Raw genomic sequence first — 15371 nt, forward strand, 5'->3', positions numbered from 1 at the left:
TAGCCTCACCCGATTTTAAAATTAAGAGGGAAGGAAAAAAAAGCTCCTTTATTTAAGAGAGAAACAGAAAAAGAATAAACCAGGGGTACAAACAAAACAGATAATTCTGGGGGTGGGAGAGAGACAAGTTAAACACCAAAGACGATAGACCTAGACGTCACTGGTGGAGGAATTATCAGCAATCTACTCATCACAGCCTGCTGTCCTATGGGTTGAGGCTTTCGAGATGGCCTTCCCTCTTATCATTGTCCTTTGAAAAATCTAATTAGAAGAGTAACTCCTGTCTGCGGATCTTCTGTTGCTCTTCGTCCTTTCCCTTCTCACAGGCACCTTGGGAGTCACAGTAACCCACCAAGGGGCTAACTGTCTTCAGGAACCTGGTAAAGGGAACCAAATAAGAAACTGGGTGTATTTCATTTCTACCCAGTAGTACTGGAAATTCTAAGGTTGTTGGTTCTGTGTGCCACGTGGTCACGTCTTTTCTTAACATCCTTATGAGGTATTCCAAGTGTTCTGCCACATCATCAAGTGGCTACCATTGTAAGTATTGATCTCAAGATGGAGGGCTGAGCCATCCGACTGCTACCTTAAATTGCTCTGTAGTCTCAATATATTTAAATCCATTTCCATCTCTCACTAAATGTACGTACCAGTTATTTCTAGAAACCGTTTGCGTGAACAGAATCACCATGATAAGAAATTAGGTAAGGTTGATGGCTTTAATATAAAAGAGACTTCCCCTACTGACAGAGAAATACATTTTATGCCTCCAAATTAAATCTGCACATGCTGATTTGTGCACACTTCAGGAGACTGAGCACTCCGTGTGCTTTCAGAAACCATTTTTATTTTAATCCTGGTGACCGCCGGTGCTCAAATACCTGATGGAAGCTAAGAAAAGGATGACGACCCGGCCGGTGTGAAATGTGGTGCTTTGTAAGCATTATGTTCTCCCAGCCGTTCAAGAGGAAAAAGCAACCTCCACTCGGTCTCCCACCAGCTACTGCCTCCATGGTCCTACGCTGCTGGTTCAGCCAAGTGGGTAAGTTTCTGAGACAGCCCCCCAAGTCACTAATGTCCTTTCCAGGTGCTGGAAGATGACAGGAATGTGCTGTCTGGCTTCATGAGTCATCTAGAAATCGTTTCTGTAAAATTGCTCTTCGGCAGAATGCTACTGAGCCACAGAGCAGAGAGATGTTAGTGTTTTCAAATAGCAGCTGACAAGACAAGATCAGTGAGGGGGATGCAGAGCCCTTCTGGACTGTGACAGCCGGGCGAAAACAAAAGGCCTTATGCCAATTTCACCGTGGGCGAAAGGCCTCAAGTCACTTAGAAAAGAGGGAGAAGGAAAGCTCTTAGATTCACCGTTATCTGGAGAAAATAACTGTCACCATGTCATCAATAAGCATTCATGCACTCAGGAGGTCTTACTGTCATTTCTTAATGAGTTTCAAATGCACACGCTCGGTAGCTCAGGGCCAGGAACCTAACTTCACACAGGAGGAACGAGGGCTAGGGGTGGAGGAGAGGCCCCAGGTCTGCAGTCTGTCAACAAAATGAGAGCTAAACTGGGGTATTCTGAAGAGCCTTGTCTCCTCAGCCTCTTATTCACGGTGCTGGTATCTACATTTCCAAACGGGTCATGCTACAACCTCGAGATCACCAGCGTGGTCTGACTTCTGTCACTGGCTTGACTGTAAGCCTACAACGCTCCCAATGAGGAAGACAACTGTTTCCTCCTTTCTCTGGGTCCAAGATTTTTGCAATCTATGAAATGTGTAGAATCAGTCTTCTCTTCCACCAGTCGCTGTAATGACAAGATAGCATGTAACACAGCAATCTGAGCCCTAACACTAGAATTCTTAAGATCTGCGGAATTATTAACGTGAAATGCAAAATTTCACGTGTGGCCAGGATGTGCATTTTTCTGGGTGAAGAATCCATCGTGTTCCTCAGGTATTTCAAAGAGTCTACAGCACACACAAGATTTGGAACCATTACATAATGTTACAGGAGTCACGAGACATGGTTTTCCATTACATTCCTCCGCTAAGGCCGTACATTTCCTGCTTCGTGTTGGTCCGTAAAAATCAAAGCCTTTATAGCTAACATAATTATATGCCTTCCTGCGGTTGAAAAACAAAGGGGCAAGAGGGAAACACTCACTCCCACTGCTTATCAAAAATTTAGCTTTGGCCAAATAGTTCACTCTGAACCACAAGTTCCAGAAAGCCGCAGCCACAGGGCCTCAGCTCGACATCGGTCACCCTCGCCATGTCAGCCAGTGTTTGCTGGTGCTAAATAAGGACCCCATCACAGTCACACTTAACCTTGGGTTTGCTGCAAGTCCTTCCACAAGGAATCAGAAACACTTCTCTTCTATTTAACTTCTGTCAGTAGGATAGAAACAGAGTAAAGACCCCTTTTTTTCACTGAAAGGACAGAGGAGACCCAGAATGTTGAATTCTCTACCTGATGTCACCTAGTCAGTCGCTTGAGGAGGAGACAGAGAGAAGAAACCCAGCTTCTCCCTCTTCTTGAAAGTCCTGGGCTGGTGGGCAAGATGGCCAATGACTCAGAGCTGCCCCCTGGATCATGTCTCTCCTGGCCTGACTGGGACCAGCACTGGCTCAGAGGCCCAGCCAAGTCCTCAGGGGGCCAAGCAGGAGGAACCTAAGTGGCGCCAGCCACAGACCCACTGCAGGAGTGTGCAGCTTGGAAGCTGGGTGACAGATGGGCGCTCCAGGGCAGGCTGAGCTATGCCCATGTCCCCCCTTTCTCAGGCACACTAGAATTTACTGCCCGACCCATGCAGAGCACAGAGAGGAAAAATGGTAAGCCCAAACTGGCTTCTCCTTCTTATACTGATACCTGTACACACATCCCTTCCCTCAGTCAGTTTCCAAGGGCTTATTAAATGCTACGCGTGCTACAAAGCCCACAGCCACCTAGACCCTGCAACCTTCATTGATCATCTGGTTCTCATAGCAAACCGAGAGCCTTTCTTAGAGGGAATCTACAGTGGCTTCCATCTGCACAAAGCAAACCCAGCTCAGCTGATTCCCAAAGTCCACATCTAACACTTCTGTGATGAGTAGGAAGTTGCACGGGCCTCAGGAACTTGACTAGCATGGCCGCACTCAGATGGAAGAAGAGGTCCTGTGTTTGCCCGAGCTGCCCCAAAGCCACCATCTCAGCAGACGGGGTGTGGCTGCCTGGGACCATCTTCACCTTCACATGTCCTGGGCACAAGCAGGTGAACTTACCACAGGCAGGGGTTGGGGGGGGGGGGGTGGTGCTCTTTAAAAATATGTTAAATTTAAGGCAGATAATTAAAGCTTAACAACAGCATGATATGAAACAAGCAAGGCAGGCATCTCACTTAATTTATTGTGCTCTTCCAAGAGAAAGCTCCACCTCCTGGTCTTGGCATCTGCAATGACAAGAAACACACAAGCCAACGTGACAGCCTGCCCTTCTGCGACGTCACTGCACTTATTCGTTCATTCCCTGGTTTCATAAATCTCCAGGAAGCCAGGATGAGGTGGCTGGTCCTGTGCCCGCCAGTGGGGACACAGAGGCAAGGAGCACCTGCCCTCATGGCTTTCACAGAATTCAGGGAGGAAAGACAAACCGATGTGGCAATAATACTGCGTTGTTAAGGGGGTGATAAAGGGTCCTACGGTGATACGTGACCGGGCATGGCCTGACAGGTCAGAAAGGCCCTGAATTTCCAAGATGGGGATAATTACAGTAGCTTACACTTATCCGGTGCTTACTTTAAGCCAGGCATAGTATCAAGAGGTTCACATGCTCCTCACTACCCTATAAGCTGGGTACCGGGGTCAGAGCGGTCAAACACCAGTTCAAATCCCAGTTCTGCCGCTTCCTAGCTGTGTGACCTTGGGAAAATTATGTAACACCTCTGTGCCTCAGTTTCCGCACCTGAAAAGTGAGGACACTACAGCTCTTGCCTCACAGGATTTTCAGGAGGATTACATGAGATTTAAGTATTAAATGCTTATGAAACTGTGCCTGGCAAACAATAAGCACTCAAAAGAAAGCTAGTAACTATAAATTATTATTGTTGTTATTAGTATGATGCCATCCACTGATTGGCATAGTACACACCACACACAGTACTAACCAAGAAGGGGAGTGTCTCACTACCCAACCGTAGCTAAGTTCTTAGAGAGGCTCCCCTACCGAGCTACCTTCTGAGAAAATCATGAAAGCTACATAGTTGCAGATAAATGCCTTCTGGACGGCAGACATGAACTCTTCTCCGTATGACCAACCTGAGAAAGCAAGGTGGTTAGGGAACAAGCTGCATAAACATAGGGAGTCAGTTTCTGAACAAAAAGCAAGGTGGCCCCGGTATAATCTGACAGACCAAAGGCAGACAGGCTACTCCCACCGTGGGAATAGAACAGGACACTCTTCGTGACAACAGCGTGACCCGGACACTGGCAGAGCAGCAAACAGGGAAGTCTGTGAATAGCAGTGACGGCAAAAAAAAAAAAAAAAAAAAAAAAAAAATCCACTCACGGTTTCTAGATGTCTGAGCGTGGGCAGGACTGGGTGCCAATACTTTAGCTGTTACATTTCCAAAACAGCAGACCGTATCTATTTGGTGTGATTTCAAAGGTCACTCTTTGTGGAATACACACAGGCCTTCTGTACTGGCCTTTTAAGGGCAGCCTACTCCAAACTGAAGTCGAAAATCCAAGGGAGCCTGGAAGGCAAAGAACCCTGGACCTCGTGTCAGTGGCTCATCTGGTCTCAGGACAGGCCCCGGCACATCTCACCCAAATCCCACTCAGCAGGCTGCCCTTGCGAGTTAAAACTCGATCCACCCAAGGAATAAAACAGTAATAGCTGGCATCACCCTTCTCCGGAAGGAGCCCCAAACCCTGATGAAAGCTCACTGAGCAAGTAATTCTATAGAGGCTTCTTCCATAAGATTGCCTAAACATGATGTCTCAAAGGCATGAGGTTTCAAAGGTTTGCTTTCTTACTCACCTACGGAAAAGACTAAAACCATATCAAGGATGGGAAATATTGATCCATAACAGCCACATAAAAGCCCAAGCTGAGAATGAAACCCGGTAGTGCAGAATTCTTAAAACTAACTTCTGCCCCGTGTTCTCATGGGGCACCTTTTGAAGAGCTTCAGAAAAACTGAAGCACAAATGCTCTGCTTTGGCCAGCAGTGTTCAATTCCGGCTGATTATTAGACTTCTACAAATACCAATGCCCAGGCCCCAGCTCGCAACAGTTAAATCAGTATCTGCAGCTGGGAACCAGGCATCAGTGTTTATTCTGGGAGCGGGGCCTGGCAATCTGTGTCACCAAGCCCCCCAGGTGGTTTGGATGCACGCTCAAGTTGGACAACCACTGACTCCGTCTACCCCAGGGCATTTATTTTTATGGCATATGCCCGTTTTTCGAGCTCTCCTAGGGACAAAAATCACTTCTGAATATTCAAACAGAGAAAAACAACTTGTGTGAGAACACGGACCACCATGCATCCTGGGAATCAGGCGGAAGCCAAGTACTTGCCGTAATTTCTGGAATCCATCTGCTTAAACACTGCAGTCAGATGTTCAGAGTAGCCGATGTCTGCCTCAAAGCGGGCCCGGGAGATGAGCACGCATCGCCCTTTGACAAAGGCAAGGGAGGGAGCTGAAGGCAGGCGGGCCTGGGCTACACCATCAGCAGAGGGCAACTCCCTGCTGTCCTCGGCCCCTTCCAAAGGCTGCAGGGTGACGGAGGGGAGGCTCTGGGCTGCTTTCACTGCGGAAGAAAAGGACATATGTGACAAGGTGCATGACTTTCACAGCACCCTGGGGGTGCTCGGACGGGCAAAGGAGAAGGGCAGGGGCGGGACTCGAGAAACAGCTTGGTTAGATTAGGAAGGCTTGTGAGCGTGCTTTCACTGGGGCGTTGGGAACTGCAGGGTTACTGAATGGAACCTCTGCTCCTTAAGTGTTCAAATTAAAAAACACACAAATGAACAGGGGGAGGAGGGATCTCACCAAGATGTGTGACCTTATTAGAGAACTTCTGTTGCTGTGTCACAGAAGCCACTGAGGTCAACACCCAGAAATCACGCCCTTCACCCGACCCCCAGGTCACTGCTCTGCTACTGCTTGGAGAACCAGGGAAAGAGACACAGAACCATCAGTTCAAAAACACAGTTTCAAACCTTATTTTATCTGTTACAGATGCATCTTATAGATTAACAGATTTGACTATATAAAACTAAACTGTCGAAAAAACCAAATGGAATTGAAAGGCAAAACTACCAAATAAAGATTTTTGCAAGAAATGTGAGTAGAGCTCACTAACGAACTCAAAAGAGGGGAGAAATGACTAACATCTGGGGAAGTGTTCGACGTCACATATAATCAGAGAAATAAAGAGCCATTTTTACTCATCAAATTTGCAAGATTAAAAAAAAAAAAAAAAGCGCCTGGGTGGCTCAGAAGGTTGAGCATCTGACTCTTGATTTCAGCTCAGGTCATGATCTCGCAATTTGTGGGTTTAAGCCCTGCATCCGGCTCCACACTGTTCGGGATTCTCTCTCTCTCTCTGCCCCTCCCTGGCTCTCGTGCTCTCTCTCAAAATAAATAAACTTAAAAAAACACACAAACAGATATCTGCATTGCTAGTTGGGAATAAAACCTTTTGGAAAACAATTTGGTATTATCTAGGAAGAGTCCTAAACACTGATAATGATTCCACTTCCAGGAATCTATCCAACCTGACAACTGAAAATACAGAGATTAACAGATACAGGTATTCCTTACAGCTTTAACACTGGAAAAACCCAGAGCGGATACAAATGAAATAAAAACGAAATGATTTAAACAACTGGTGACACGTTTATACCACGGAATGTTATATGGCCATTAATTGTTTTTAGTAAGAAATTTTGGAAAAGACAGACATACAAAAAGCCAATATTAAGTTTAACCGAATGAAATCATTTTTTTAGAGGTCAGAGTGGTCCGGTAATGGACACCTGCCTCTTCATAGTTCAGAGTTAGTGGTTAACATTCACCGTTAATACAAAAATAAAGTGTGTATATTTTAACGCCTAGAAAAAAGGCTGGAAGGCACAGGACCAAAATGTTAATAGTGGTTAACTGAGTGGGGAGACTATGGGGGAATAGTTGTTCCTTGCACGATAATATACTTTCTACGCGTTCTACGACGCAGATGTGGTAGGGTTAAAAAGACAAAATCCACAGGTAGGCCTAGAGCAAGTCGGCAGTCTTTACACACGACACTGATAAAAAGCATAAACCACTGTGAAGACACATCATAAACCTATCCGAAAAATAAAGACCAAGGGCAGATGGTGGCTGTCCTCGTGCTGAGCACCACGTAACACAGAGCTGCTGAGTCACCATGCTGTATACCTGAAACTGACGTAACGCTGTGTGTCAACTGTACTTCAACAGAGAGGAAAAAGAGCAAGGATGAACACACAAGTCCACGGTCACTGCGCGAGTGTTCAAGGGCTATCTCAGCAGACAGCGGGTCAATTGGGCAAAACACTGGTAAGGATGTAGAGAGGAGCGAAGTTATTCATAAACAGTAAAAGTCATCTAAAAGCAATAGGGAGAATTTTGTGCCCAATAATCCGTTTCTTTTGTAAGCTTATTTATTTATTTTGAGAGAGACAGTGCGCAGGACAGGGGCCGAGAGAGGGGGAGAGAGAGAATCCCAAACAGGCTCCAGGCTCAGCTGTCAGCACAGAGCCCGATGCAGGGCTCAATCCCACGAACTGCGGGATCATGACCTGAGCCTAAGTGGGATTCTCAATCAACTGAGCCACCCAGGTGCCACCCAATAACCAGTTTTTAAAAAAGATGTGGGGCGTTACAAAAAGCAACCATATCACACAGAAAACCGAAATGAATTTGCAAAAGCAGAAGTCATCCAAGTCACCATGCGTTGTGAGAAAGGAGTAAAAAGACAGTAAAACAAACCCATGACAGTGGAACTCACTGATCTAAACTGAGCAAAAATGAGAAAACCAGGTGTTGAAACCTGCAATCTTAACCCAGAGTACTGGCTCTCTCCCTCCCAAGACCTAACAAATGAATTAAAATAACAGTAGAAGTGAGCCCTTCCCCCAAAAAACATCACCAGCAGCTACCAAAGAAAGGGGTATCACCTGACGCCATACATTTAAAGAGGTGGGACTCCAAAGAGAGACACAGGAAGTTCTGCAGGGGGCCGTCCCATCACCCCTCATGCCCAGAAACGACTGGTGGCTCCAGACAATTCTACCTCATGCCCCAAACCCGCAGAGAAGTGACCTCGACAGGCCTCACCTTTTCCCTATTTGAGCCGGGTGGGGAAAGAGGGAGCATAGAAATGGCTGAGAAAAGAGAGGATGAAAATGGGAGACCAGAACCTCCAGGGCTGACGCGTTGGCAGAGGTGTAGGCTCCGGGCACCGAGGTGATGAAAACCTTGGTGTAAGAGGCAATAAAATGTGAGAAGACAGAGTGGGGCATCCGGGGACTCTGACAACGGGCCAGGCTGGGTCAACGGAGTCCGCTGGAGCCTGAGCGCTCAGGTTAACGAGCCACGTAGCGTTGTGAGGATGGGTGCTGTGTGCCGAGCCGTTACTCTCGGGGCAGCCAGCTTCCTGTCGAAGCTGGAGCCAGCACTCCAGTGGGAACGTGCACTCTGAAGTCAGACTGTGTGGGTCTGAATCCCAGTTGTGCAACTCACCGGCTGCGTGATCCTATTTTAGTTACTTATCCTCTCTGGGTCTCAGTTTTCCCAGATATCTGTAAAACGGTTGTTATGAGAAACAGAAGACGCGGCGTATACAGGCATACCTCGTTTTATTGCTCTTTGCTTTACTGTACTTCGCAAATATCGTTTTTAGAAGTTGAAGCGTTGTGGCGACCCCGCATCGAGCAAAGGTGTCAGCGCCATCGTTCCAACAGTAATTTGTCTCACTCCCTCTTTGTCACGTTTTGGGAATTCTTGCACTATTTCAAACTTTTTCATTATTATTATATTTGTTATAGGGATTTGTGACCAGTGATTACAACTTGCTGAAAGCTCAGATGATAATTACCATTTTTTAGCAACAAAGTATTTTTTTACGCTGACTCATTTATTTTGAGAGAGAGAGGGAGAGCACGCGCACAAGCCGGGGAAGAGAGGGAGGGAACGAGAGAATCCCAAGCAGACTCCAAGCAGCCAGCATACAGCCCAACATGGGGCTCGATCTCCCTAACTGTGAGATCATGACCTGAGCCAAAATCAAGGGTCTGATAGATACTAAAGTGACTGAGCCACCCAGGTGCCTGGCAATAAAGTATTTTTTAATTAAGGTTTGTACATTGTTGTTTTTAGACATGCCACTACATACTTAACAGACTGCAGTATGGTGTAAACATAACTTTTATATGCACTGGGAAACCAAAACCTTCGCCTGAGTCACTTTATTGTGACATTTGCTTTACTGCGGAGGTCTGGAACCAAACCTGCAAAATCTCTGAGGTATGCCTGTATAGGAAGCTTAGAAAAACCTGCTGTGTAGCAGCTCCTTTAAATGCTAGCTTTTGTTCATATGGGGACCTTCACCCGAGGCTGGCCGTTAGTGAGAAGGCAGAAGAACACTGAGGGAGTGTCCTAAACGCCATCTGGACCATGAGGTGGACCACATCTGCTGCTCTGGGAGCTGTTTAGTGCCAGTCTCTCCCTGCATGCCAGGCAATGACACGCCCACTTACTTAGGGCACTGTAGTCGGTCATGCTGAAGTTCCACATCTTGGTGGCAGGATCTGAAAGGAAACAGAAGTACTTGGTTTGCTCACAAGGACGTTGATGACTGTCGTTATAAGTTGTACTTAGACATTCAGTAAAAGTTTGCTTAACGAATGAATGAGTACTGAGTTCAAAACAGTTGAGTGAGAGCCCCGACCGATGTACAAAATCCCTGCAGAGCACCAAAAGCAAACACAAGCGCGGACAGTGTTTCTACTCTCTATAGAGGAACTCAAGTCAGGCCCTGGCACATTATGGCCTCACCTAAGAGGGAGAAGGACAGAGGTGGAACTAGAAGCCAAGTTCTCCGAGACCCAGTAGAGTCAGGCAGAGCACAGTGAGAAGGAGCATGCTCTCTGGGCTGCTGTAGCACCAACCACATCCCGGCTCTGCCCTTCCAGAAGAACCAATGCCAGCATGTTACTTCCCCTTACTGAGCCAGTTCTATGGCCTTTAAAATGGAAATAACATTCATCTATCGCAAAAAATGGTTGTTATGCTTAAGTGCTACAGCACAAATAAAGTACCCGGCAGGGGACCTGGTCTCTCAGTGAATATTCATTCATTCTCCATACGGCCCTGTGGCAGCCCCCAAGTTTGACAGCTGTTTGGAGGGATGTCTATTACAAAAGGAAACATGAACAAAAACAAAAATTTTTAACAACTGGACGGACAGAATGTGCCAATGCGCTCTCTTCGTATTTATGAGAACCTGTCAGATTAAAAGAGACTCTAAAAATAGGAAAAAACATCAGAAGAACAAGACCGAAGGCTCATTACCGTAACTTCTGCTGGGCAGACTCTTAAAGACTGCAATGAGGTGTGCATTATACCCGATCTTCACCTGGAAACGATCCCCACTCCTTATGCATGCTCCCTGCTGCGAGCTTACTGCTTTGTGGAACGAGGCCCCCGATTTCTGTGAGAGCCTTCCTTCTGGCCTGGCTGTCACACTCCCTGAACCACAGCGGCTGTCAGAAATGTTCTGCCCCGAGGTGGAGGGCCTCTCTGCTTTGGCGTCTAATCCAGGGTCCCTGTGTGGCTGTCCAAAGGAAGAAGCCGGTGTCTTCTGGAAACTCTTTGCTTTGGCCAAAGGCTCACGAGCTGTGTTAGCAAAGGGTGTGGATTTGGTCTCGTGTGAAGCCTGACCTGACTGATAACACAACAGCTGTTGAGTGGGAGCCCCTGGAGGACTTTTTGCCAAGGGAGGAGAGACCCTGGTGGCAGTCATTTGACTCGGTGGGCTGTGGCTCAGGCAGGCTGTGGGCACATCTTCGTGTATCTTCCCGCTCCCCTTTGCCTGCTGTGGAGTGCTTAGATGAAAATGGTGGGGATTAGGAGGTCTTTGGTCACCAGTGGATGAACTGCTGAGATCCTGTTGTTTGAAAAGGACACCATGGCTCACCGGCTTAGGAGGCTCCCTGGGGAGATTGGGGGGCAGACCCTGCTTGGACTGGGAAGAGTTGGCGGCAATGCAGGAGCCGGAGCCTGCGCGCTGATGCTGTTCTGCTAATAATTTCTCAGCTCTACGGGCCAGAGCCTTCTGTCGATTCTCTTCAATTTTTTTCCTCTGCTCCTCTGTGAGAGGCAAGGACATTTTAACAGGGAAATGCTTATGCAAGGATTGTCACTCTTCAATCAGAAACTTGGCAAAAGCTGAGGAAGGAAAAACAATATTGAAATAAACATCAAACATATTGGCCACACTCCTACCTTTATTTTCACAAGCTTTTGTCCCAGGAAATGCACAAGGAGTACAATCAAGGGATATGTTAAAGTTTCTTTTATAATTAAACACACACACACACACACACACACACACACACACACAGGGAGAGTGGGTAGCATACACTAAAACAAAGATCCTGACAAAAAAGCAAAAAGCAAGGTAAGATCGAATCCAAAGCTAAAATAGTAATTTTGCTGCAGTATTTTTCTCCCTCTCATCTCCCCCAGCCAATGTGAGTTATCAGATCCCAAGGAAGTTATGCAGTGCAACCTAGATCTTTCAGATAATGAAAAGGGTGACATTTCAAACCAGAAGTGATCATGGATTAGACTGACATAGACCAAAACAGCCACATACCATGGTGTGTCACTTGTGAACACAGACTCTGGCCAATCTGGAAGAAATAAAGAAGGAAGGCAGGATTAGCCTCATATAGACTGCACACTAAACTCACCCCCTTGAATTCAATCCTGTCATCCTTCCTGGCAAACCAATCTGCAGGTGGCCAGGTGAAAGTCACAAGTAGCTGGCCCTCGTTAGAGCAACCATGACGCTTGGAAAAATCAGCAAAAAAAAAAAAAAGTAATGCAGGCTCCTTGTACAAACTCAGATGCTACAAAAAGATGTACAGAAAAGAGTAAAATTAGTCTGTAATCTCACCACCCATCAATAAGCACTATTAGTGGTTTAGAGTAGCTTAGAGTGATTTTTTTCTATTCCTATCCATAGATGCATACCACATATTCAGGAGAAACATTTATGTATTACAGAAAAGGATCATTACATACACTGTTTCGTGTCCTGGTTTTCTTTTTCAATTTATTTACTTGGACATTTTTCTATGAACAATACAATCTTTTACAGTATTCTAGAACCAAGGAGCTGGACACCAATTTCTCTGGCTTGGTTCAGACCAGACCTCCATCCACGAGTGCTTACAATGACGACCTGAGGATGGAATCCAGCAGCGCTGTTCCACCTCTGAAGGGGTTTAAAGCTTTCCTTGCTGCTAAGACTCTCCTGGGCACAGCTCTGCATCACACGGAGTTTCCATGGTACCCCCCCAAGACCTTTCACTTCCTCTAACCACCAGCAGTTAGGAAGGATATGGCAAAGGCTTTGTTCCCAGGTCAGAGCTGAAGCCCTCAGGCTCCCTGGGTAACACGCTCCTAACTTTCCAACCAGGGCTCTCCTGCACCCCCAAGATCTCCAGGCCCAAGCCGGGTGCGCTGACTGCCTTCACTAGCCACGGGAGGCGAGGCCAGGGGACGAAGAAACCCCACTAAACAGCCCCCAAGTCCTGAAGCCATCCCCACCCTCCCACACTCACACCCCGCCGCCCCTCGGCTGGGGCCCCCTGCTCCACCCCATTCTGTGGGCGCGCCTCCCGCCACCGGGCAATAACAGAGCGCCACGCCCCACTCCCACCCCTGTTATCTCCACTTGGATCTACCCTTCCCCGTGGCCGACCCCCTATTCCAGGCTGGCATTTGGTCTCGTCCGCCTTCTCACCCGTAGAGGCACTGGACACGAGCCACGTTTGAGGCCTCCCCGAACCCAGGGGTTTCTCCAGATCCCTCTCGAGCTAGATTACCCTTCCCGGTGGGCGGCTAAGAGCGGGTATTCCAGCGCCGCCAGTTCGCCCACCTTACTGCCGCGCTTGGGCCTGGAGGGTGAGGGGGTCACCGCAGAACTTCGCTTCCCAGCAGGCAACGCGGCCGCAGTTGCGCTTCATAAAGTGGGAGTGATGAAGTGGGTGATGGGGACCGGTGCCGCAAGGTCTTCCGGGACCTGTAGTTTGGGCCACGAGCCTGGCGGGAATTAGAGGACACGCACCGACGTGGGCGGGGCGGGACTGGAGCGATGCAGCCTGGGAATTGTAGTCCTCCGTTCCCACAAAGGTTTAGCCAAACACCAGGTCTTAAAGTTTCCAAAACGAGAACTTTCCGAAACTAGAAGTTCCCAAAACTAGAGTCTCGCGGTCTCAGCTTGTCTCCAGGGGAATCCCAGACAGCGGATTGATTTGGTAGCTCTTAATAAAAAGTATCCCCTGGAGCATCCATTTTAGGTGTCGATAACCTCGGAATTTAACCCCCGCCCTTTGTTCCAACTCCTACCTGACCTTCAGGGACTAAAGAGAATTGGCGTCGTGGTCATCATCATTGTCTTCATCGGTTGTTGTGCTGGCCATTTAATGTGAATTATCTTATTTAACCTCCACGATAACCTAATGGAACATGTGTTATTCGTATCCCTACTCTATAGATAGGAAAACTGAGACAGCTATTAGCTTTTCAAGGCTTTGTTAGACTATTTGTGATTCTGAATCCGAAGTCCCCGTTCTTCAGGGAAAATCTCTAAACTATCTGACACTCTCAGAGTCAGTTTGCCCCATTTCTGAGCATCAGTACCCCTTTCCTTACACGGTCAACTCAGTTATTACATATTGATGGTAATATTTCTCTCAGTATACACAAAGGTTTCTATTCTGTTTTCAAACATGGCTCACTTAAAAACAAAGAGGTAGATCTCTACTTAAGGATTTGGAAAAATGGCCAAGATATAATGTTAAGAAAAACAAAGCACAGCAGTGTGTATAGATTGATCCGTTAAAAAAGGAAGAAGAAGGAAAGAAAAAGCCTTACCTCTAAATGCATGTAAACTCATTTAAAAAGGTTTAGAAAGGAAACCCCAAAACTCACCAAACTGCTCAGGACCAGAATAGGATGGAACACACTTTTCTTTTTAATCTATATATTTTTCTGAATTATTTGGATTTTCTTATAATAATACTATAGAACTTGTGTGACTTTTGAAACACAGAATCAATTTTGAAACATGTAAATCATTTTTTTTTTTTAACTGACAAAGATATTGGCCTGTCTTAGCCAACTTCAGAGACATTTAGTACCAGAAAGCGTGCAGATCTCACTCTACCTCTTTTATGGCCACACAAGCACAGCAACTGTGTCTCCATTTTCTCATCTGGTATCGAAAACAATATCACCTTGCTAAATCTCCTTGTTGTGGTGAGGATCAAAGCAAGACAAGAGAAGTGCTTAGTGAACTGTGAAATCCCAGAACAGATGCCAGATGGATATTGCTATTATTTGAGGTAAATCTTCTTGGTCTTTCATTTCTCTTCACCCAGCAAGAACTTTCTACTATACAGACGAACAGAAATTAGTGAACACCTTTACCTGCCCTCCCTGTCCTCCAACAGAGTCTGTTAATTTGCTAAGAAAGTTGGGTGCTGTGCTTTTCACCGTGTCTGCCCCCTATTCATATAACAGCGAGTTTACTCTGTTGTGCTCACATAAAACCTGTAAAACCACATAGTGCCCTTTGACATGTACTAAGAGGGCATGTGGACCAGTGCAGTTTGGATCCTACATTTCCTGTACGTTTGTGGATCTTATCCCCAAAAGTCCCAACCTGGTGGGTCTGGAATTGGATTAGAATTTGCAACTACCTTTTTAGCTCTCACTCACTAAAATTCTAAGAATGCCATATTAAAAATGAGAATTCCCTAAAAAAAAAAAAATCATCTTCAGCAAGTAATATAATCAGATGCCACTTAATATTCACATCTGTTTTGCCAATAGCATCATTTGTTGAGGCTTTGCTATATGCAAGGCTTCCCCCTGCCCTGCCCCCCCCCATACTTCTGAAGTTCTTGAGGCATCTTATAGTGAAAGTTCATTCATTAAAGGGTTTAAAGACCTGAAGGAGAGCACATAAGCCAAGAAATGGAGGGAGGAGAGAAGATACTTACAGCAGTTGAGCTCCAGTTGAACTCGGACCTTTCTGGCAGCTAAAGCAAAAAAAAAAAAAAAAGG

At 46.5% G+C, this 15371-nt stretch overlaps 1 protein-coding gene across 1 annotated transcript in view; it reads right to left on the minus strand.

Annotated features, from left to right (window-relative positions):
- Nucleotides 1-13220, minus strand: part of SMARCAL1 (SWI/SNF related, matrix associated, actin dependent regulator of chromatin, subfamily a like 1) — a 53471-nt gene extending 40251 nt beyond the window's left edge. Inside the window, exons 1-6 of the mRNA XM_019446051.2 lie at nt 12986-13220; nt 11890-11926; nt 10584-11459; nt 9770-9820; nt 5563-5796; nt 3383-3433 (exon numbers count right to left, since the gene is read on the minus strand). Coding sequence (XP_019301596.1) covers nt 3383-3433; nt 5563-5796; nt 9770-9820; nt 10584-11400 — 1153 coding nt within the window. The 5' untranslated portion in view covers nt 11401-11459; nt 11890-11926; nt 12986-13220. The remainder of the gene's footprint in view (nt 1-3382; nt 3434-5562; nt 5797-9769; nt 9821-10583; nt 11460-11889; nt 11927-12985) is intronic.
- Nucleotides 13221-15371: the final 2151 nt, after the last annotated feature.

Source organism: Panthera pardus, unplaced genomic scaffold (genome assembly GCF_024362965.1).
Source record: "Panthera pardus isolate Hobbes unplaced genomic scaffold, ASM2436296v1 HiC_scaffold_10, whole genome shotgun sequence".
NCBI lineage: Eukaryota > Metazoa > Chordata > Mammalia > Carnivora > Felidae > Panthera > Panthera pardus.